This window comes from Pan troglodytes, chromosome 14 (assembly GCF_028858775.2).
Source record: "Pan troglodytes isolate AG18354 chromosome 14, NHGRI_mPanTro3-v2.0_pri, whole genome shotgun sequence".
In the NCBI taxonomy this organism is placed as follows: domain Eukaryota; kingdom Metazoa; phylum Chordata; class Mammalia; order Primates; family Hominidae; genus Pan; species Pan troglodytes.
The window spans coordinates 55,066,099-55,088,332 of record NC_072412.2 but is presented as its reverse complement, the minus strand read 5'-3'; the positions used below and the strand labels follow the sequence as shown (position 1 = coordinate 55,088,332).

General features: G+C 38.2%; 1 protein-coding gene across 15 annotated transcripts in view; it reads right to left on the bottom strand.

Moving 5' to 3' along the window:
- Positions 1-1,070: 1,070 nt before the first annotated feature.
- SETDB2 (SET domain bifurcated histone lysine methyltransferase 2) overlaps positions 1,071-22,234 on the bottom strand; it is a 47,927-nt gene continuing 26,763 nt past the window's right edge. For 8 of the 15 annotated variants that reach the window (XM_054664944.2, XM_054664947.2, XM_054664945.2 and 5 more), the window contains 9 exons: positions 15,926-16,489; positions 12,631-12,747; positions 11,849-12,018; positions 10,008-10,233; positions 9,407-9,506; positions 7,266-7,359; positions 4,364-4,704; positions 2,098-2,186; positions 1,071-1,274 (listed from right to left, as the gene is read on the bottom strand). In XM_054664944.2, coding sequence (XP_054520919.1) covers positions 1,157-1,274; positions 2,098-2,186; positions 4,364-4,704; positions 7,266-7,359; positions 9,407-9,506; positions 10,008-10,233; positions 11,849-12,018; positions 12,631-12,747; positions 15,926-16,489 — 1,819 coding nt within the window. In that variant the 3' untranslated portion in view covers positions 1,071-1,156. Of the gene's footprint in view, positions 1,275-2,097; positions 2,187-4,363; positions 4,759-7,265; positions 7,360-9,406; positions 9,507-10,007; positions 10,234-11,848; positions 12,019-12,630; positions 12,748-15,925; positions 16,490-22,234 lie in introns of all 15 variants that reach the window. The other 7 variants (XM_054664948.2, XM_054664949.2, XM_009426946.5 and 4 more) reach the window with 3 other exon arrangements.

The window sequence follows — 22,234 nt, the reverse complement described above, 5'->3', positions numbered from 1 at the left end:
ATAGTTCAGAATTGTTTTCGTGTGTGTGTGTGTGTGCTGTGTTGTTTTTTTTGAGACAGAGTCTTGCTCTATTGCCCAGGCTGGAAGTACTGTGGTGAAATCATGTCTCATTGCAGCCTTGACCTTCTGAGCTCAAATGATCCTCCCACCTCACTCCTGAGTAGCTGGGACTACAGGCACATGCCATCATGCCAGGCTAATTTTTGTATTTTTTGTAGAGACAGGGTTTTGACATGTTGCCCAAGCTGGTCTTGAACCCCTAGGCTCAAGTAATCCACCTGCCTCGGCCTCTCAAAGTGTTGGGATTACAGGTTTGAGCCACCATACCTGGACTTCTTGTGTTTTTTAAGTGAAATTTTTGCCCAGTACAATTACTTCTGGCCTAAATAAGCAACGTGTGACTACTTTCTAGGTTTCCTTTTCAATAACTGTATCTTTATCTAGAACAAAAATATTCAAGTTCCTCCAGGTTTCTATTCCCTCTTCTCCTGTTTTTATTGAAAGAGTAGAGAAAATCTGTGGGAAAGAAGACTCATTTCAAAGAGTTTGTCAGAATCTTACTTACAGAAGAGCTTCTCCCTCTCCCCACTCAAATGGTTGATGGGACAGTGTTTTATCGATCCAGATATTGCTTCTCCAACAAGTGTTAAAATACTTGGGAGTAATATGCATAAAATTAGATCCTCAGGCGCTGTTGCCCACCTTGTAGCTCATAATGGTAAATTATTTGCCAGGAATTAAAAATCAATTTTGTAGGTAAAAATGTGAAATTTAGCTCTTTGGGGGGGCAGGAACTAAAAGGTAACAGTCACAAAAGCAATTAGAAACAGCTGAGTTCTGTTATGACATTTGTTTCTCTTAATATATGATTTGTAAATAAATTATAAATTGTACAGTGGTATTTCATATAAAATATACACTTCCATCCTACTCATGTAAAGTAGCATAGCAGTGAACAAGATACCCTATGTGTATGAAAATATCCTAATTGTGTTCCTGGAATTTCTAAGTCACACAAATAAAATCTGAAATAAAACATAAACCCCATGACAAAGGAAAACGGAGGGGAATTACCTTGATGGACCTAGACCTTCTTTTGCATGGCTTTAATTTCAGCCTGATAAGCTAATTTCACAAACAGGCGTTAGTTACATATTTATAATATTTTTTTTCTACATTTATTAACCCCACATTGGCAGAAGATTTCCTTCTCAGGCACAGTCCCAGCTTCATAGCCATAATCCCATGTTAGCTCTGTTCTTGCTTTCACATACCTAGAAAGTAGAAATTTGAAAAGAATCATAAAATACCCTAAATAACTACCAATGAACCAAATTACATCAATTTTCATATTAACATTAACCATCCTCAAAAATATGATCTGTTCTCTCACCCAACATCCACCAATTAGGAATGACCTTTTATTAAGAATAACCATTTGAGTTTTATTTCAAATCTACTAAAATGTTAAGTAAGAAGGAACCTATCAGTATGAGGAAGAAAGTGTATTTTGCCAACAGTGGGACCCAGTCAGGTGTTGAGGCCTGCAGTGTGGAAGTAGCTGGGGAATAGCTCTGAATTAAAGATTATGTAGCACTCTGCATCATTTATCCCGAGTGGAACTGGGTGATACCTGATATCTTCAGCCCTTTCAGGCATTCATTCTAAATGGGAATAAGAGTCAAAATTTCAGGTGTGCAAAATCTTATTGAATAGGAACAGTTTAGGATAATTGAATATTCTACAGTACCAGATATTTGGGGCTATAGTATATATCTTTAAAAAATATTTTTCTATTATAATTATCATTTTTTGAGACAGGGTGCAAACTCTACATCTTGGGCTCAAGTGATCCTCCTACCCCAGCTTCCTGAGTAGCTGGCCACGACACCTGGTGAACTTTTTCTATTTTTTTTTAGTAAAGACAGGGTTTCGCCATGTGGCTCTGGCTGGTCTTAAACTCCTGAGCTCAAGCAATCTCCCCACCTTGGCCTCCCAAAGTGCTGGGATTACAGGTATGAACCACAGCACTCAGCCCTCTATTGTTATTTTTAAAGTCACAATTTCAGAATTAAGTAAGCGAAATCAATTTCAAACCTGTTAGTGAAGAATGCCACCAATGGAAAATTCCTGTTGTGTGTTTCTACAAAAACATTCTGTACCGAGAGATTTGGGCAACAACTATGCTGTTAAATAAAAATAAACACAAAGGTTAGAAATAGCATAAAGTCTGATGCCTTGTGCTTTTGCATTAGAAAACCATTCTGTTTTTAATATATCACCCTGATTTTGTTTTTTTGTTAATGTATAAAATATCACAGCTCCTGTTAATAGTGGGAACCCATTCAGAAAAGCCCTGTTCTGACGCTCTTCTATGTTGCTGGCAGAAATGCAAAAATAGGACAAATCCCTATAAAATATGTCAATATTTATCATTATTATAAATGCATTTGTCTTTTGATTCTGCAAGCTCATATCTAGAATTGTATTCCACAAATTTATCTGCATATGTTTCCATGTGTAATTATTCATTGAGCATTGTTTTTAATGCTAAAGGTTTGGAAATAACCCAAATATTTGCCTAAAGCAGATTGGTTAAATAAACTTTGGTACACAATAGAATTCTATGTGGCTATAAACAAAAGCATACAAATAAAAACAATTTGAGAAGCTCTGGGTATTAATATGGAATTGCCACAAGATTTTTTTTTTTTTGAGACGGAGTCTCACTCTGTCGCGCAGGCTGGAGTGCAGTGGCATGATCCTGGCTCACTGCAACCTCCACCTCCTGGGTTCAAGTGATTCTCATGCCTCAGCCTCCCAAGTAGCTGGGATTATAGACATGTGCCATGACACACGGCTAATTTTTTTTGTATTTTTAGTAGTGATGGGGTTTCGCCACGTTGGCCAGGCTGGTCTCCAACTCCTGACCTCAAGTGATCTGCCTGCCTTGGCTTCCCAAAGTGCTGGGATTACAGGCATGAGTCACACCACGCCTGGCCTAATATATTGTTAATCTGAAAAACAAAGTATAGAACAGTGAATATAATATGCTATGTTTTATGTGAAAAAAAAAGGGGGGGGGGGCGGGAGAAATAAGGCCAGGTGTGGTGCCTCACACCTGTAATCCCAGCACTTTGGGAGGCCGAGGCGGGCAGATCACTTGAGGTCAGGAGTTCAAGACCAGCCTGACCAACATGGTGAAATTGTGTCTCTACTAAAAATGCAAAAATTAGCCAGGCATGGTGGTGCACACCTGTAATCTCAGCTACTCAGGAGGCTGATGAGGAGAATTGCTTGAACCTAGGAGGCGGAGATCGCAGTGGGCCGAGATCACATCACTGCACTCCAGCCTGGTGACAGAGCAAGACTCGGCCTCAAAAAAAAAAAAAAAAAAAGAATAAAAATGATGACCTACAGAGAGAAGGTGGAGTCGGGGCATGGGAACAGGAGCACAGTACTTCTCAAGGTATGGCTTTTTTTTTTTTTTTTAAAACAAAAAGTTTTCACAAAGTAAGTTTAATATGAAGATGTACAGAACCTAATTTTTACATCACTGTAACAAACAAGCCTTTTGGAGAGGAGATATTGTAAGCAACAAATTTCTCTGCTGAAGATAGCCATTATGTATCGTCGTTCCGAGGCTTCTAAATAGATACCATTTCCTCATATTAGCACTATTCCAGTATTGCTCTGTTGCCCACTAGCTGCCATCTCCACACATTCATCATGTGATTCATTAACGCCTGTAATCTCAGCTACTCAGGAGGCCGAGGCATGAGAATTGCTTGAACCCCAGAAGCAGAGGTTGCAGTGAGCTGAGATTGTGCTACTGGTGACAAAGTGAGACTCTGTCTCAAAAAAAAACAAAAAATAAAAACCAAAAAACCATTATATTGTGGCAATCTTTCCATATTAATACACCATTAAATCCCTGCAGTATTCTTTGGACATATCTGCCACCATTTAACTTCACTGATAACTTCCTAGCCATACATTTTTTTCAACTCAGGTAAGTGAGCTTATTTAAATCTGATATATTTAAATACTTTTCTTATACACCATTTCTTACAGTTTTTTAAAAGCAAATGTTTACTATGTGCTAGGCACTGTTCTAAGCACTTAATGTTAATTCATTAGATTCTCATAACATCCTGAGACAGTTATCATTTATCCCTGTATTACAGAGGTAGAAAATGAGGTATCAGAGGTCAAGTAAAACATCCAACCGTATACAAGTGGAGGACTGGAATTCTAACCAGATGGTCTGACTTTAGAGTCTGTTTATTTTCCTCATAATTTTGTTAAGTAGCACAGAAAAAAACAGTTGTTCAGAAATAGGAATCTCAGCCCTTATACTCACATTAAGGAAGCGGCCGACATTTCCTTCTTTTGTGGCATCCAATAAAAACACATTCCCTTTATTGAACTTTGTTAGAGAATCAGATGAAGTATTCTTGGTTTCACTTAGCAACTCTTCATCACAAAAGACCTGCTGTCTTTGACATGCTGTAGATCGTCCCTCTTGGGGTTTCTGAATTTGAACCTCAATTGCCTTTTTAATATTCTGATTATCCAATGTGGTCGCCTGGTTACATCTGCTCCTTGGTGGAGTTTCTTCTCTGTATTTAGTTATATCTATCACATCTGATTCAATCAGCAGATTATCTTCAAACTCATCAACATGGTTTGAACTTGAGTCCTCTAATAGACATTTTGGAAGGAAACATCAGGAAATATACTTGCTGAGCAATAGTGCTGAAATTAACAACACTAATTAGATGCTAGGTGCTTTAATTATCAATCCTTACAATGTGTTAGGCAGGTAGTATTATTTTAATTGTATAAAGGAAACTTTCTCTGAGGGATTAAGGAATTCATCTGACCCACAATAACGAGAACTGGGGTAACAAACCTAGAAATGTTTGAATCCCAAAGTCTGCCTTCTTTCTACTATGTAACAATGCCTTTTTATGAATCTACATCTTGCTTCTTCATTATTATATTTAATCTCTACTCTTAATAAACTGACTTTCTTCTCTTTAATTCTGGAATCTGCACTTAAGTATATTCTAAACAAATGTAACAGAGTGGGTGTTTTGGAGGCACTCTATGCCTTTATGCTGCCAATAAAAGGCCTAACCCTGACAGAGACACCTTCCACAAGTCCCAGCAGTGACAACTGTATTGCTAGGGGTTTTGCACATATTAGTGTTTGGTGTTTTACTAGATGACCATTCATTAATTACACTTTTGTAAACAATAATCCTTTAAAAGCAGATGCACTGCTTAATCGTTTTTCTTATCCAGTAAGGAAAATAATTTTTTGAGAGTATTCAAGAGTATGAATATGGCTGGGCATGGTGGCTCATGCCTGTAATCCCAGCACTTTGGGAGGCCAAGGCAGGAGGATGCTTGAGGCCAGGAATTCAAGACCAGCCTGGGCAACAAAGTGAGACCCCATCTCTACAAAAAATTAAAAAAAAAAGAAATTAGCCAACAAGGGGGTGTGTGCCTGTAGTCCTGTTTGCTCAGGAGACTGAGGTGGGAGGACTGTTTGAGCCCAGGAATTGGAAGGTACAGTGAGCTATGATCCCACCACTGCACTCCAGCTTGGGTGACAGAATGAGTCACTGTCTCTCTTTGAAAAAAAAAGAAAAGATATGAATGCATGTCAGATGGAGTAAGTATAAATTACTTACTTTAAAAGAGCCACAAAGCTATTTGGACCACCTAATTCAATGGCACAAAGAAATTATACTTGTCTAAAATTGAGGCTCTTGATTTAATCATCACTGTTGTTGCTGGCTGCTGTTCCTATATGTACTTATATTTTAATCATGGGTTACGTGTAAGCCATAATACAACTTTGGATTTTTTTATACAAAAAGTATGTAGCTTTTGACTTTTGGAGTACCCACTATATATACTGTAGCAGTCAATGAAAAGGGCAAAAGAACCAAAAGCAACGGTATGCACTGTGGCTCACATGCATGATAAAATAAATATAATACACAAAATCCCCTTTCTTGATAGACCTTTTCTATCAAGGAACTACCATGTCTCCTCCAATCTCCATCCTTTAATATTAGGTGGAGAGCTGTGGTTGCAGGGGGGAAGAGACAGCAGTGGCTCACCAATTCTTCATAAATGGATATCTCTCAGCAATGTCTCCTTGTGAAGGACACAGTGAAATGCAAAAGTACCAAAAACAATGTTTGTCCAGTTGTAATATTAACTATGGCAAGGACTAGTAACTCTGAAACACAAGGACTCAGGGTGGTAATATTTTAGCCTTTTGCCAGAGTCATGCTGAGTATGCTCTGCAGCAGTATTGGCTAGGCAATTGCAGGAGAGTGATGTGTGTTTATTTTTAAAGGCGTCTACAAAGAGTTTGAAAGTGGCTGCTTTGCACAATGGTTCCAAAGCCACGGACAACACCTGTGCACCACACAGACTCAAGAGTTTTCCAGCCCACCCCTCTTGTCATGCATCAAGTCACTACTGGCAATTAGACCAGAGGTCAGCAAAGTTCTGTAGAAGGCAAAATAGCAAATATTTCAGGCTTTGCTGGCCATGTGGTCTCTGTTGTGATTATTCAACTCTTGCTGTAATGTTGAAGCAGACAATATATAATGTAAATTGGCTGTATTCCAATAAAACTTACATTTTATTTTTTTTTTTTGAGACAGGGTCTTGTTCTATCGCCCAGGCTGCAGTGCAGTGGCACAATCATAGTTCACCGTAACCTCAAACTCCTGACCTCAACAATCCTCCCACCTCAGCCCCCTGAGTAGCTAAGACCTCAGGTGTGCACCACCACACCTGGCTATTTTGTTGTTGTTGAGAAAAGATCTTGCTACATTGCCCAGACTCATAGCCTCAAGCAGCCCTCCTGCCTTGGCCTCCCAAAGTGCTAAGATTACGGGCGTGAGCTACTGCACCTGGCCAAAACTTTATTTCTGGACACTAAAACTGTAATTTCATATAATTTTCAAGTGTCAAAATATTATCACCTTCTGATTTTTTTCAACTATTTAAAAACATAAATATCATTCTTAGCTCACATGCCATACTGAACAGGTAGAGGGCCAGATTTGGCCCACACACAATAGTTTGCTGATCTCTTATGTAGACAACTTGTAACCTTTCTGACAAATGCAGCATGTTTATTATGGAATCTAAGAAAATGAGCTACAGGTATTGAGCAAGAGACAGAGAAACAGGCAGAAGAGGTAGGCATTCACAGAAGAAACAAAGCCTACTTTGTGCTCCCTTGGTTTTAGAGTTCAGATGCTCTCGGGGTGGTTTAAATCCATCATTATCTTCTGGAGTGACAGACTCCGAGGAAACAAATTCCTTAAAAAAACAAGGAAGATGTCTTTACTTTCCAGGTCAGGCAAAAGTATTTAGCAGTTAGGCCTCTTTCATCAACTGTCAATCAACATAGGCTGTATGTACTAGATTCGTTTTGAAAAGCCTCAAAGCTGATATCATAAGGAGTCTTTAGACTAATGGAGTCAACATGTGTCATCCCCTTTGACTCTGTTCTACTTCTAGGTGCTTTATTAAGCCACAGCTATAAAGACTGTCAAGAAATTCTTTGGGAATTAAAATCTTAATGCATCCCTGTCTGTATCCCCTAATTCTAATCATCTCAGTACTGAGAAAGTGTTATTACTAGATTATAAATTTGGCTTCAACTGTAAGTTGTGTAAAGATGAAAAACACTCATTGGCTAGTTTCTACTTCAAAGAAAGGTTAACGAATTTGATAGTGCTTACACATTGTAGACACTGCAGTCACTTTAAGTAGTAATGATAACTTTAAAAGAGGCGTATATACTCAGCACAATGCTTGGCAACCAACTAAGTGTTCAATACACATTGACCATATTATTATTATGAAAGTTCTCAGCATGTGAATGGTCAACATGTATTGAGCACTTAGTTGGATGCTAAGCAAGTTGCTGATGTTTATCTCATTTAATCCTCATAATTCTGAAACATATACTATTACCTTTTTACAGATAAAAGAAATGTATGTATGGAGATACCACCCAGCTAGCACACAGCAGAGCTGGAGGTTACACCTGGGTCTGTGTGACACCATGGCCAATCTTTTCATAATTCTCTGACCCTAAGGAGGTAGCTACTGTACCATTACCAGGCAGAGGGCAAATATTTGCATAACACCTAAAGCAGAGTTTTTACTTTTCATCAACAAGCCCTAAAGTAAGCTACCATTATGTCTCTCTCTGTTCTCTTTTCTCTTTCTCTGCTTCTACGTTTCAGTCTCTGACTAATCTTTAGTTCACAATGCAAAGGGTACCCTCAGAGGCTACCACATAAAATACTGTTTTCTGGATGATTCTTTCATAAAATTGCATCTCCTCTTTCTCATACATCTTAAAACCTTCGGCCAGGCGCAGTGGCTCACGCCTCTAATCCCAGCACTTTGGGAGGCCAAAGTGGGTGGATCACCTGAGGTCAGGAGTTTGAGACCAGCTGGCCAACATCATGAAACCCCGTCTCTACTAAAAATACAAAAAAGTAGCTGGGCATGGTGGCAGGCACCTGTAATCCCAGCTACTCATGAGGCTGAAGCAGGGGAATCGCTTGAACCCAGGAGGCAGAGGTTGCAATAAGCTGAGATCGTGCCATTGCACTCCAGCCTGGGCAACAAGAGTGAAACTCCATCTCAAAACAAAACAAAACAAAAAACAAAAACCTTGTTCTCCTTCACCTAAATTACTTTGTCCCTTTTCTTATATATCACTATTAACTCCTGAAGACTTTAGCTTCTCCCACAAACTCTCAGAATGGGATACCTCTCGGTCTCAGTGGAGTGCATTGTCAGATCATGACCAGCATTTTCCTCATACAGCCAAGCTGGAAACACGCCAACTGCCGTGGATGATACTAAGTAAACAGAACATGGTCCTAGCATTTCCACCGTCCACCATTCCAAAACAATAAAAGAAATTCTACACACTATAAAGTAACACAAACATTTTGAGCTAAGTAAAGGATAGGAAGGCAATAGTTTACATCTCAGAAGGGCCCCAGCAGCTGGGCGCGGTGGCTCAGGCCTATAATCCCAGAACTTTGGGAGGCTGAGGCACAACAACTGCGAGAGCTCAGGAGTTGGAGACCAGCCTGGGCAATATAGTGAGACCCCATCTCTACTAAATAAGAGCTGGGCATGGTGGTGTGCACCTGTAGTCCCAGCCATTCGGGAGGCTGAGGGAGGAGGATACTCGAGCCCAGGAGACTGTGGCTGCAGTGAGCTGTGACTGTGCCACTACACTCCAGCCTGGGTGACAGAGTGAGACTCTGTGTCAGAAAAAAAAAAAAATTTTTTTAAAAAGAAAAGAAGGGTCCCATCTACATTTTGCATTTTTTACCATTTTTTTCCCATTGTGTTGAAAAATGGCTGTCTTGGATTCAGGATCTCTAATAACTGAATGATATTGAATTCTTGAAATATTATCATATTTCGTTTCCCTAAAAAGGAAAAAAAAGTTATTCTGTATCACTAAAAATTCTCTTCATTCTCTTTACTGAAGTACAGATAATATCCATTATTACATAAATATCCTTAATTATTATAAATTAACCTAAGTAAGCACATCTATGTTTATTCCTTTCCCTAGAGAAAGGAAATATAATCATAAATAATTTTTGAAGTACGTTTGGAAAAGGAAGAGAGCCTATGAAAACTTTGCAGATAAAATGATAGAAAAATTTAAAAAACAGCAAAACTTATGACATCCATAAAAAACCTGACTAAAGTCATATAAGGTAAAATTCCAAAACTGGAACACTGAGGATGGTATATTGGCTAGATTTTTACATGTCCTGGATTTCTCAAAGTGTTCGACTTAACAACTTTGAAGCAAAATGATAAATACAAATGAGGAGAAAAGAAAGAGGGGAAGGAAGGAAAAAGAACCAATTGATTGATAATAATTTAGATTTACTCTGGGTTCCTCAGCTGTTACTTACATAGTAAGCTCCTTGGGATTATTACTGAACTTTGGTGGACATTTCTCAGTTTTAGCAGTTCTAGGATGTGTTTCCAATCCTAATGGGAGAACTTCAACTTCACAATCTGAACATGCAACTTCTAATTTCCTCTTTTTTGAAAATATATTTTTCATAGTATTCTCATCTCTCCCATTTTCATCAATACCATAAGATTTTTCAGTGTTAGCTCTGCTTAGTAATCTTCCTAAAAGGAAAATGTTAAAGAGTTTGAACAACACAGAAGATAATTGCTAACGATAAACAGACATCTCTATTTCTACTCCATGACTAAAGAACCCACACATTCTACAATGAAGATAAACACATTAACTCATCCTACAAAACTGTTGCAAGACAAAGACCAATGTGATATTTCTTATCTTCCAGTATATGAAAAAACAGGGTATCTAAAAAAAACCATTTGTCTGTTTTGGTATAATACAAAAGAGAAGAGATTTAGCTAGAATGATACAAAAAGATATGGATGAGAAAGTACTCTAGAAAATCAGAGAGATGACTCTAGTCATAAAATTGTAGCTTTTATGTCTAGTTAAAAAGGCGTTATCATCTGAAACTTAAAATTTTTAACAAAAGTACCTATTTAAATATGTGGTGATATGTTCTTAGTGTTGTCATATTAAGTTCTGCATAACACTAAAATCTTGGTCTAAAGTTCATGCATTTTCTTTCAAGGGATTCAATATTATAGTTGCCAAGTCCAAATTAATAGCAGGATATTCTTACCCATCGTTAGATCGGAGACATATCTTAGTTACATTTTCTAGCAACAACGATAAAACCAATGATACTTCCTGGACACCACCTGGCATTTTACAGGTAGCTTTCATCCAAGAGTTATTTTGAGAAGTATGAGAGATGAACGTCTAGGCAGGCCGTGTAGAATGTGGATCTGTAAATGGGGAGTGGCAGGGATCCATACGTGTGACTACTCTGAACTCTGCAAGCTTCTTCTTGCCCTCCCTGATGTGACCCTGACATTTCTTTTCTAAGCATGTGGTCATGTAAACAGATTAAGCCTGATTTTTCAGATAAGTAATTTTCAGAACCTGGTTGTTCTTTTCCCTGATGCCTAACTGCTAAAACTAAGTCAACAATTCCTTTAGACTGGCTCTAAAGCCGTGTTTCCCAAACTTTCTCCCAGAAGGATGTGCACAGAAAATAAGGGATTTTGCCTGACATGCTGGAGGTAAATGTGTAAGACTACTGAAGACTGATGTGTTTGGCCCTGGGGGCTGTGGCCCTAAAGAATCAGTAATTGCATGACTGTAACACACTGCTCGGGAAGTTTTGCTCTGCAGCTTGGACAACTCTCTGCAGTCCCCAAAATAGAGTGAGTTGCCTAAAGTCACTGACTGAATTATAACATGCAGATATTACATAATTAACTTGTTAAATTCTAGTAATAGCTCAAAACATTGAATAAGAAAGTTTTTGACTGGTCATCTTTACCTTGGCAAGCCAGTCATTTAGTTTTTTTTTTACTTTTAACAAGTTTTATTCCCTTACCCCAAAGTACCTGTAGCCATGCAGACAAAACAAATGTGCCTTGTACGTAACAGGCCCTCACACAAAAACCCAAGTGTCATCTCTGAACCTTTCTTTTCTTGAAGAAAGTACCCCCAAGCATCTCATCTCTTTAGTGCTCAAGTTCCCAGTTTACCTGCCTTTCTCTGATGTTCCTCTTAGATACTGTTACTCTTTACCTTGCTGTAAGCTCTCAACGGCCCTGGCTAGGAAAATGGATATTCAGAAAAGTGGATTCTACTCTAGAATAATTTGAAAATAAACTTTTGCTTTACCTGAATAAATGCAAACAAATGTCCCTCTGTCAATGTCATCTAGACAGCGTACACCCCATCCCTTCTGCTCAGTTTTGAACACCTGTAACCTCACTTGAGGACCATGTTGGACAACTCGGTTTTGACACAATTGTCGATTACATTTGCACAAAAGGCTGCATTCATAAATGCTGTCAACAAAATATGCAAGAGAGAAAATCAGACACCTCAAAAAGCAGTTTATTGACACTTCACTGACACTGATAACTACTGAGGGAAGCAGGCTAAATGTGAAAGCTCTTAGAGGTAGAGTGCCTGGGTTCCCATCACAGCTTCCACATTTACTAGCTGTATTATCTTGGATGAGTTATTTAACTTATCTGTGCTTTATCTTTACATTTTTAAAATGGGGATTATATGACAATACCTCCCTCATAGGGCTGCTTTGTGAAGATTAAGTGAGTCAGTACCTTGAAAGGTTGAAAATTCCCAATTCTCAAATGAGTTCTAGACAGCATATTTTTAAACGGAGAAATGGCTGCCCAAAGTAGGCTGATACTAGAGGGGTAAGAGCCAGACTCAAAGCAGATGAGTGTTCAAGTACACTCTGCATGACGTATGTGTGGTCTCTGACTACCATTTCCACGAACAATACACAGGATTTTTATTCCTTAATAATTTAGATTTTTGGTATTAGAACCAAATTAAACCAGATTTAACATCTATAAGATTTTGGACCACAATAAAAAGTACCCACCTTCAAAGATATACACACCCTGCAACAAATCCTCAAGGTACCTTACCCAGTAGGAATCTGTCTCTGTAGTCTTTTATATTTATATCCAGTGGTTATTTTGTCACTTGACAAGGGGGAAGTTTTGGCATTCCTTGCTGTCAGTTGAAGACATGCACATTTTGTTCTAAAAGGAAGGCAATGGATGGAGAAAGAATGAAAAAGCGCCAAGTTAAGTCAAGAGACTGTCTTGATAAATGTGTAAATGATGTAATAAAAGATGTAATAGCATTTAGAATAGTTTGGCTCATGAACACTATGAGCTTTTTCCCTAAATAGATCTCTTTGAAAGACAATACCTCCCAAAAGTTTATAAATAATTATAAACTGCACTGCAACTCTATTTGCTCATGAAATACTTAACTATATGAGTTTAGCTTTCCAAAATCAATTCCTTTAATTTCCCTGTTCAGCACAGAAGCTTGTTTGTGAGAATTCTGCTAGTTCTGCTCTTTTACAATGGATAAACTTAAATATGTCAAATTTGTAAGGACATAGTTTTGCAGATGTCTTAAGTTCTCTCTCACTCCAGTGACAGAAACAGACTGGGGAGATTGATGCTGGGTATCTGCCTACTATTATTGAATCCTTTTTTCATACTGTTGCGAGGCAGGAAGCTTGCAACCATAAAACTTCATGTACTTTCCCCTCTATTCAGATGACTAACTAACTTGATAGGGAACCATAATTTGACACAAAGTAAGGAACTTGGGGACTCTAGCTGTGTAACTAGGTAAATGACTGCTGGTGAGCTGGTTAAAATCTCTGGATCTTAGTCTCCTTTGCTGAACAAGTGACTTTAAGGTCTTTTCCTCTATGATTCTCTTCTGTGTTTTCTGTATTAATTAATACACATCAGAATGGTGGCTGCTGTTTGCAAGAGAAAAGAACAACGACAACAATCAACAAATTCATTAATTTGGATTCTGTTTACAGATATGAAAATCTATTAATTGTTCTTTCCCATGTAATTTTGTGTGCAAAGTTTAAAAAGTACAGAAAAATACAGATAATAATAAACACCCATATTTCCACCATCCAGAATTAGTTGTCAGCATTTTGTCTAGTTCTTTTCCCTGTATATATAATTTAAAATATACACACCACATATACACCACATATACATGGTCTTCTTAAAAAAAGTTAAAAAGTAAAACATAGATATAACTAAACTCTCAAGAGATTTAGTGTGGCATCCTTTATGCTTTTATATACATATGTATCTACAAACAATATATTGTGTATTTTTCATTATAAACAATTTACTATAGGTACTATTCTATAACTTGCTTTTTTTGTTGTTCAATATAATGTTTTTGAGACCCATCCATGCTATATACAAATCTAGTTAATTCCTTTTAACTTTTCTACTGGATTAGGTATTGCTCACTTCATATACAATTAATAGTTTTTCTTTTTCGAGAAGGGGTCTCACTCTGTTGCCCAGGCTGGAGTGCAGTGGCACAATCTTGGCTCACTGCAGCCTCGACCTCCCTGCACTCAGGTGATCCTCCCACCTCAGACTCCCGACTAGCTGGGACTACAAGTGCTTCCCACCACGCCACGCTAACTTTTGTATTTTTGTAGAGATGGGGTTTCGCTAGGTTGCTCAGGCTGGTCTCGAACTCCTGGGCTCAAATGATGTTCCTACCTCAGCTTCCCAAAGTGCTAGGATTACAGGTATGAGCCACTGTGCCCAGCCTCTTGGGACAGTTTAATTATACCTGTTTTAAAATCCCTTTCAATTAGATTCAACATTTACCTCTGATTCCTCAGGTGTTAATTCTCTCTACTTGTCGGGACTCATGCTGCCTTCATGGTCCTAAACATCTTTGTGTGCTGTAAATGTTTGTTTGAAGTCATACCATCTGTGGGGTTTAGTCCTGTGTGCTGCTCTACATTGGGTGCTTTCTCCAACGCTTTGGCTCTGACCCTATTGGTTTTACAGCTGTTAACAAGGTTTTCATTAATACAATTCCAGGCCCTGTGAGATACTGGCCTAGTTCCTAGTCTTGTGCAGGTACCTGTTTCTATTCCTTTGAAGAGCCAAGTCCCCAGATGAGGTAGTTGGGTTACATTCAGAGGTAATCTTTACAAAATAAAATACATATTTTTAAACAGAATAAAACAGCACAGTGAGAGGTTTCCTCTATTAGAGGCCTCAAGGAACTGAGCCAAACTGAGGTAACAGTAGATATAGCTCTCATTTTACACTCCAATTAACTTAGAGGATGGTAAAAACTATTATTATACTATTTAAATTATTTATCATTCTCTTATTCTTTTTTTGCCAAGTATGGGTAGCTAAATTTGCATTAAATTAAATGTACATATAATGCAACACCACTCTATATCTGTATACCTACGAATGTATGTGTACTACACACCCTTAAAATGTTTTTCAAAGTCTTAATATATTAGAACATGTTTTCATTTTTTCATGGGATGTTAATACTATACTATGATTAAGAAAATACTAGTTATAAGCATCACATTAGCCAGCAAATGATTTTTAAAAGTAAAATGCAACATATAACCCAATGGTTAAGAACATGGGTTCAAATCCTGTCTCTACAATTTGTTCTATGACCTCTCCAAATTGACTTCTCTGAGGCTCAACTTCCTCATGTATAACACTGAGATATTACCTACCTCATGGATTTTTGTGAAGATTAAGAGAATGAATGTAAAGTACTTGTCACAGTGTCTGGCACTGTTAAATATCATTTGTTGTAATGCTATTGATTATCTTTTAATGTATTAGTACTAGATTAAAGGAAATATGCATCCTTGGAAGAAATGTTTCAAATTACCATATTTGGCAAATAATTAGAGGTTTTTTTTCCTACTGCTAGTGACAGAGTTCATTTTCCCATTGTAGACTCTTTTATTTTTATTTTTACTTTTTGGAGACAGGGTCTTGCTTTGTTGTCCAGGCCTCTGGTACAGTTTGTGATCACAGCTCACTGCATCCTTGACCTCCTGGGCTCAAGCAGATCTCCCACCCCAGCCTCCAGAGTAGCTGGGACTATAGATGCACACCACCATACCCAGCTAATTTTTAAATTTTTTGTTAAGATGGGGTTTTGCCATGTTGCCCAGGCTGTTCTCAAACTCCTTTGCTCAAGCTGGCCTCCCACCTCGGTCTCCCAAAAGTGCTGGGATTACACACGTGGGCCACCATGCTCAGTCTTACTGTAACTCTTGAACAGGTTTTAGATAGACAAATTAATACATAGCAAGACTTCTTAACAAGTGTCCTTACATTCAGAAGATTTTTTGAAATGCCATGTTTTTCTACTCACATGTCTATGCAGCCCTCAGAGCAGTCACAGGAATCAGTAAACATGCTGGAAAAGTTGGTTAGATTATATGCTCGAGGCCACACAGTCTTTCTGTACTTAAACTGTGGGAGCTTTCTACTGTCAATTTCATTACAGAAAGAAATGGGCACTGATTCCACTCCATTGCTAATATCCACATCAGAAACAACTTCTTTTTGCTTTGGGTAATTCCGAGCCAACTGAACATAGGTATTGAAAGAAAAGTTATCTGTAAATAAAAAGTTACACTCTGTCTCAAGCAGGTAACGAAAAACTTCCTCCACGTTTCGTAGACTCCTTCCACAAGGGGTTTTATAACTCACGTGGAGTGCTGAAGAATGAGAGTTTGTCTTTGCATGTCGTCTTTGGAAGTGACATTTGATTGGCAGCTGCAGAGGGTTTTCTCCCTTCAAGTTCAGTGGCATTTTCATCAGACAAGCACCAGAGCAGTCATGACTTTGATAAGATAAATTTGAAGATGAGTCTTTTTCTCTAAAGTCTACAACTTTATCTTCAAGAGAGAGAATTTCCTTATTTTCTGTTGTTCTGTTAAAATAAATTATTCATTAGTATCTCAAATTTATAGTTCAATTCCTCATTTAAAAAAAACTATGATTATTTCCTACCTTCTTAGACAATATTAAAATAAGCCAGACTCTAAGATAGACATTTTAAGATGTTCTACAGCCATACAAAGATTATATCTATTTTTAAAACCTTTCTCGGAGATGGGGTATTCCTATGTTGCCCAGGCTGGAGTGCAGTGGCCATTCACAGGTGTGATCACAGCACACAGCAGCCTTGAACTCTTGTCCCCAAGTGATCCTCCTGCCTCAGCTTCCCAAATAGCTGGTACAGGCACGCACCAGGTCTGCCTTATACCTAATTTCAGAATATTATAGGAAGTTGTGATTACAGCTGTAACTTTCTGTTAGGTATTTCATAGCACCTAGCAAATTTAGAGTTCATTTAGAGCATGCAATCAATAAAGCACTGAAGAAGGTTACTTCTTCAGGCATGCTGAGATCAAGCTCTTTGCATGCAAAAAAAACAAAGGCTGGCTGAAAACTTATTAATTCATCAAGAATCCTTTATACTGTTTGCCTTCAACAATAGTACCAACTGAATTCTTTCCATAATATGTAATCTACCTCACAATCATATTGATACATCTGAAAAAATGGCAAACTGACAGGAGAAAATGGGGTGGTTATTAATAAAAAAAAAAAAAGTCGGCAGGGTGTGATGGCTCACAACTGTAATCCCAGCACTTTGAGAGGCCAAGACGGAAGGACTGCTTGAGCTCAGGAGCTCAAGATCAGCCTGGGCAACATAGTGAAACCTCATCCCTACAAAAAGTAAAAAAAATTAGTAAGGTATGGTGGTGCATGCCTGTAGTTCCAGCTACTTCGGGGGCTGAAGTGGGATGATCGCTTGGACTCGGGAGGTTGAGGCTACAGTGAATCATGATCACACCACTGCACTCCAGCCTGGGTGACAGAGTGAGATCCTGTCTTAAAAAAAAAAAATCCGTGAAAAGCTTCCTTTTGTTTGGAAACCAAGTTTTAAACTTTCACAAATAATCTGAGTTTTGTTTTACATATAATTTTCTATCTTTAGGTGTCTGTTATGTATTATAATACAGGTATTTTAGAGATGCGTTGTATTTGCTCTATGATATGGTTTGGCTGTGTCCCTACCCAAATCTCATCTTGAATTCTGACGTGTCGTGGGAGGGACCTGGTGGGAGGTAATTGAATCATGGGGGCAGGTCTTTCCCGTGCTGTTCTCGTGATAGTGAATAAGTCTCACGAGATCTGATGGTAACATAAGGGGGAGTTTCCCTGCACAAGCTCTTTGCCTGTCACCATCTATGTAAGATGTGACTTGCTCTTGCTTGCCTTCTGCCATGAGTGTGAGGCCTCCCCAGCCATGTGGAACTGGTAAGTCCATTAAACCTCCTTCTTTTGTAAATTGCCTGGTCTTGGGTATGTCTTTATCAGCAGTGTGAAAACGGACTAATACACTATATAAAGCAGTGCCATCCAAAAAAACTTCCTCCATTGATAGAAATGGTCTATACCTGTGCTGTCCGATATGGTAGCCAGTGGGCACATGTGGTTACTGAGCACTTTTAAATGTAGCTAGCATGACCAAAGAACTGAATTTTTACATTTTATCTAATTTTGATTAATTCAGATTTAAACAGCCACATGCAGCTAGTGGCTACCATACTGGATGTGCAGATATGGAGCTTCCTCATCCTTTCTCCGACTGTATAGTAATCCTTTGCGTAAGTCCACAATTTAATTACCTAGCCTGCAATAATGGACAATTTTCCATAACATGTAGTATAGGCTAGACCACAATAATGGACTAGTTAACTTACACAGTGATCTTTTAGAACGTATACAGTAAACTTATACAGTGATCTTTTAATAAGTAATTTTATTGTAATAATCTTTGCTATAAAATTATGAATCTATTAATAACAATTTCATACGCGTAAAGATACTGTTAGATACTGTTGCAGAACATATTCCCAGAAGTGGGAGTGCTAGGTCACAAGGCAAATGGGTTAGTTATTTCATTAATATTGCCAAATTGTTCTCCATAGTGTCAGTTTCTTCAGCAATAAATGAGAGTGCCTGTTTTCAGTTTCATCAATCAGGTGGATCTTGATGCTTTTGGATTTCAGAGTCTAACAGGTAAAAGGATGTACTATAATTTATTTAGAAATTTTTTTTTTTTTTTTTTTTTTTTTTTTTTTTTTTGAGAGAGAGTGAGTTTCACTCTATTGCCCAGGCTGGAGTGCTGTGGCATGACCTCAGCTCACTGCAACCTCTGCTTCCCAGCTTCAAGCAATTCTTGTGCCTTAGCCTCCCAAGTAGCTGGGATTACAGGCATGTGCCATCACATCCAGCTAATTTTTGTATTTTTAGTAGAGATAGGGTTTTGCCATGTGGGCCAGGCTGGTCTCAAACTCTTGACCTCAAGTGATCCACCCACCTCAGCCTCCCAAAGTGCTGGGGTTATAGGTGTGAGCCACCATGCCTGGCCCTTGATTTATTTTAGTATCCAATATCTTCCTGTTTTTCAAAGGTGGTACCTGGAACCTACTTGTTCCCTATTATTAGGTGTCAAGTTCCTCCTTACCACTTTTTCTTATAAGGAATTATGTTATAATCTGAACTCTGGATATTCTATTTATTTGTCTATCTGAGATAAAACACCCTATTTTCTTTCATTCAGAATTCACTGTAAGACATACCTTAGGTTCTCATGGCCTTGTTCTTTGTTTTGATATAGGTTACTCACTCTCAAGTTACTTATACACTTACAGATTTATAGAGATAGTAAACTGTTCTGTTGTCCTTTTCAACTTGACTTAACCAAATAAATATGTTTCAAATTGGATTCTGTAGTATATTATTCTGTAAATGTCATTTGACATTTTGCCTATGAATTTTTTTTTTTTTTTTTTTTTTGGAGACAGGGTCTTACTCTGTCACCCAGGCTGGAGTGCAGTGGTGCAATCTTGGTTCCCCACAACCTCCGCCTCCTGGGCTCATGCAATCCTCCCACCGCAGCCTCTCGAGTAGCTGGGACGACAGGCATGCGTCACGAAGCCCAGCTAATTTTTTGCATTTTTGGTAGAGATGGGGTCTCACCATGTTGCCCAGGCTAGCCTCAAACTCCTGAGCTCAAGTGATCTGCCTGCCTTGGCCTACCAAAGTACTAGGATTACAAGCATGAGCCACCGCACCTGGCCTCGGGTATGAATTTTTTGGTTCCTGTTTTGCTCTTTGGAGGAAGGGGAACATTAAATATTAATGTAGATGACTCAATATATTTTTCTTGGAATATGATGGGATTAATTCAGGATATATGTGAGAGAGAAAGTATCTGGGTTATCCTTAGTTCTTAAATAACAACTAATATTTGAATAGTAGTTTAATGTCCTTTACATAATTTCCTCATATGACACAACAAATACAACTCCAAGTTAGCCACTACTGGAACAATATACAATTAGAACTACTTAGGACTAAAATTTGTAATAGTAAATATGCTGGTAAAACTTGTAATTTGGAATTTACATTTCAAGAAAGCCAAACTAGCTTAAAAGTATTTTCCTTATGACTAACAACTAAAAACTAGGAGATACAAGACTCTAGTTACTGAGCAATTAACACTGAGAAATACATGTTTTACATTTAAGAAGAGTTAGGGAGGAGTGGGAGAAGAAGAGAAAAAAACAGACGAGGAGGAGAAAAGCATAAAAATAAAACACTAGCGTGAACCTTAGAAAAGATTAATTTCTTATCTGTGCTTCATTTTACTAAAGAGAAGGAAAAAACCCAACTTACAAGTCTTAAGTATAAAGTAACCTAATTTCAACCCAATTTTATGGAGAGGAGGGTTAACTTTATTTAGGTGTGAAGATACATTACTGAAAAAAAATAGAAATAAACAAAACCAATTCTATGCACAGTATTGTAAACCCAGTCATTAATTAAAAGTGCTAGACGTAAACACAGGATAAGGAGTAAGTAGTGAGAAGGAGAAGTCCACGGCTGTCTGGATCTGCTTGCCAGCCTCTGGGTAAGGATTTCTCAGTTTGCATATGATTTGACAATTGTTCAGGGTGTTGTTAGTCACTCTGAACATCAAAGAGGAGCATGGCTTAGAGGCTGCCAACTGATTATCTAGCTTTTGGCAAGGCTAAAGTAAGATGTCATTCTATCCTCTATGACCATTAAGGGGGCATATTTTAAAACAAGAATGTATACTGTATTCATCTAAAGACTGCAGTAGGTAAATCTGGTATTTTGCTCAGTCCCTTCTTTAGTCATCCTCTTCTGAAAGGCAGGTATATTAATTTCAGTGTACTCAAAGATGTTGGGTCTTGTATACATACTGCGCTTTTTATACTGTCTCTTTCAATAATTTAAATTAAGATATTAAAAAAAATGGTTGGGTGCGGTGGCTCATGCCTGTAATCCCAGCACTGTGGCAGGCCGAGGTGGGAGGATTCATTGAGCCCAGGAGATCAAGATCAGCCTGGGCAACATGACTAGACCCTGTCTCTATTTAAAAAAAAAAAAAAAAAATTATATATATATATATATATATATATATATATATATATATATGTATATATGTCACATGAGATAACACTTGCACTAGAAGGTTAGAGTTTAGCTGGAGCAGCTATGTTTGGCCATGTGGGAAGAGAAGAAACCTACTGGTAACAGATAGAAGTAGAGTTGAGACTGTGTCAACCCTGACCTTAGGTACTGACTTTTAAGTTCCTATTCTAGTGTTTACATGGCCTGCTGTGTTACACTTTCTGTTCTTCAAGACCTATTTTATTTATATATGTGTGTATGTATGTGTAGGTACGTGTGTGCATGTTTTTAAAAATAATCTTTTGGGTTTGTGTGCATGTCATGTAAAAAGCCATAAAAATTTAATGGCTTAAATTTACACCTATGTCTTTAAGCAGTGGTACAAGCCCAGTGTCACCCAGTATGCTAACCAAAGCTGCACACCTCGTACACTTCTAATAAATTCCACTACTTAAACTAGCTTGAATAGGTATGTACTCCTGACAAACCAAAGTTTATACTTGACCAAAAAAAAAAAAAAAAAAGGGAATTCAGACTTCTAAAATCACAAAAGTAAATATCCTTTTAAAATAATTATCACTGAAGTAATACTTTTGTTTTTACATTTACCTATGTCATAACTCACTTATGTGGAGTAGAAATTCAGTTCAACTCAAGAATAGAATACTGGCTGGGCGTGGTGGCTCATGCCTGTAATCCCAGCACTTTGGGAAGCTGAGGAGGGAGGACTGCTTGAGACTAGGAGTTCACGACCTGCCTGGGCAACATAGTGAGACCACATCGCTACAAAAAAAAAAAAATGTTAAAAATTAGCCAGGTGTGGTGGTATGCACCTGTAGTCCTAGCTACTTGAGAGTCTGAGGAGGAAGGATCGCTTGAGCTTAGGGCGTCAAGCCTACAATGAGTTGTGGCTATGTGCCACTGCAGTCCACCCAGCGAGACAGTGAGACCCTGCTGTCTCAAAAAAAAAAAAAAAAAAAAGAAAGAAAGAAAACAAAAAAACCCCACAAAAAACACCAAAAGCCTGAAGCCTGTGTCCTATTAGACCCAAGATTTCATCCTGGGGTTTGCCATTGATAGTTTGTATAATCTTTTTTTGAAATAGGGTCTCACTCTGTCACCCAAGCTAGAGTGCGGAGGCGTGATCATGGCTTGCTGC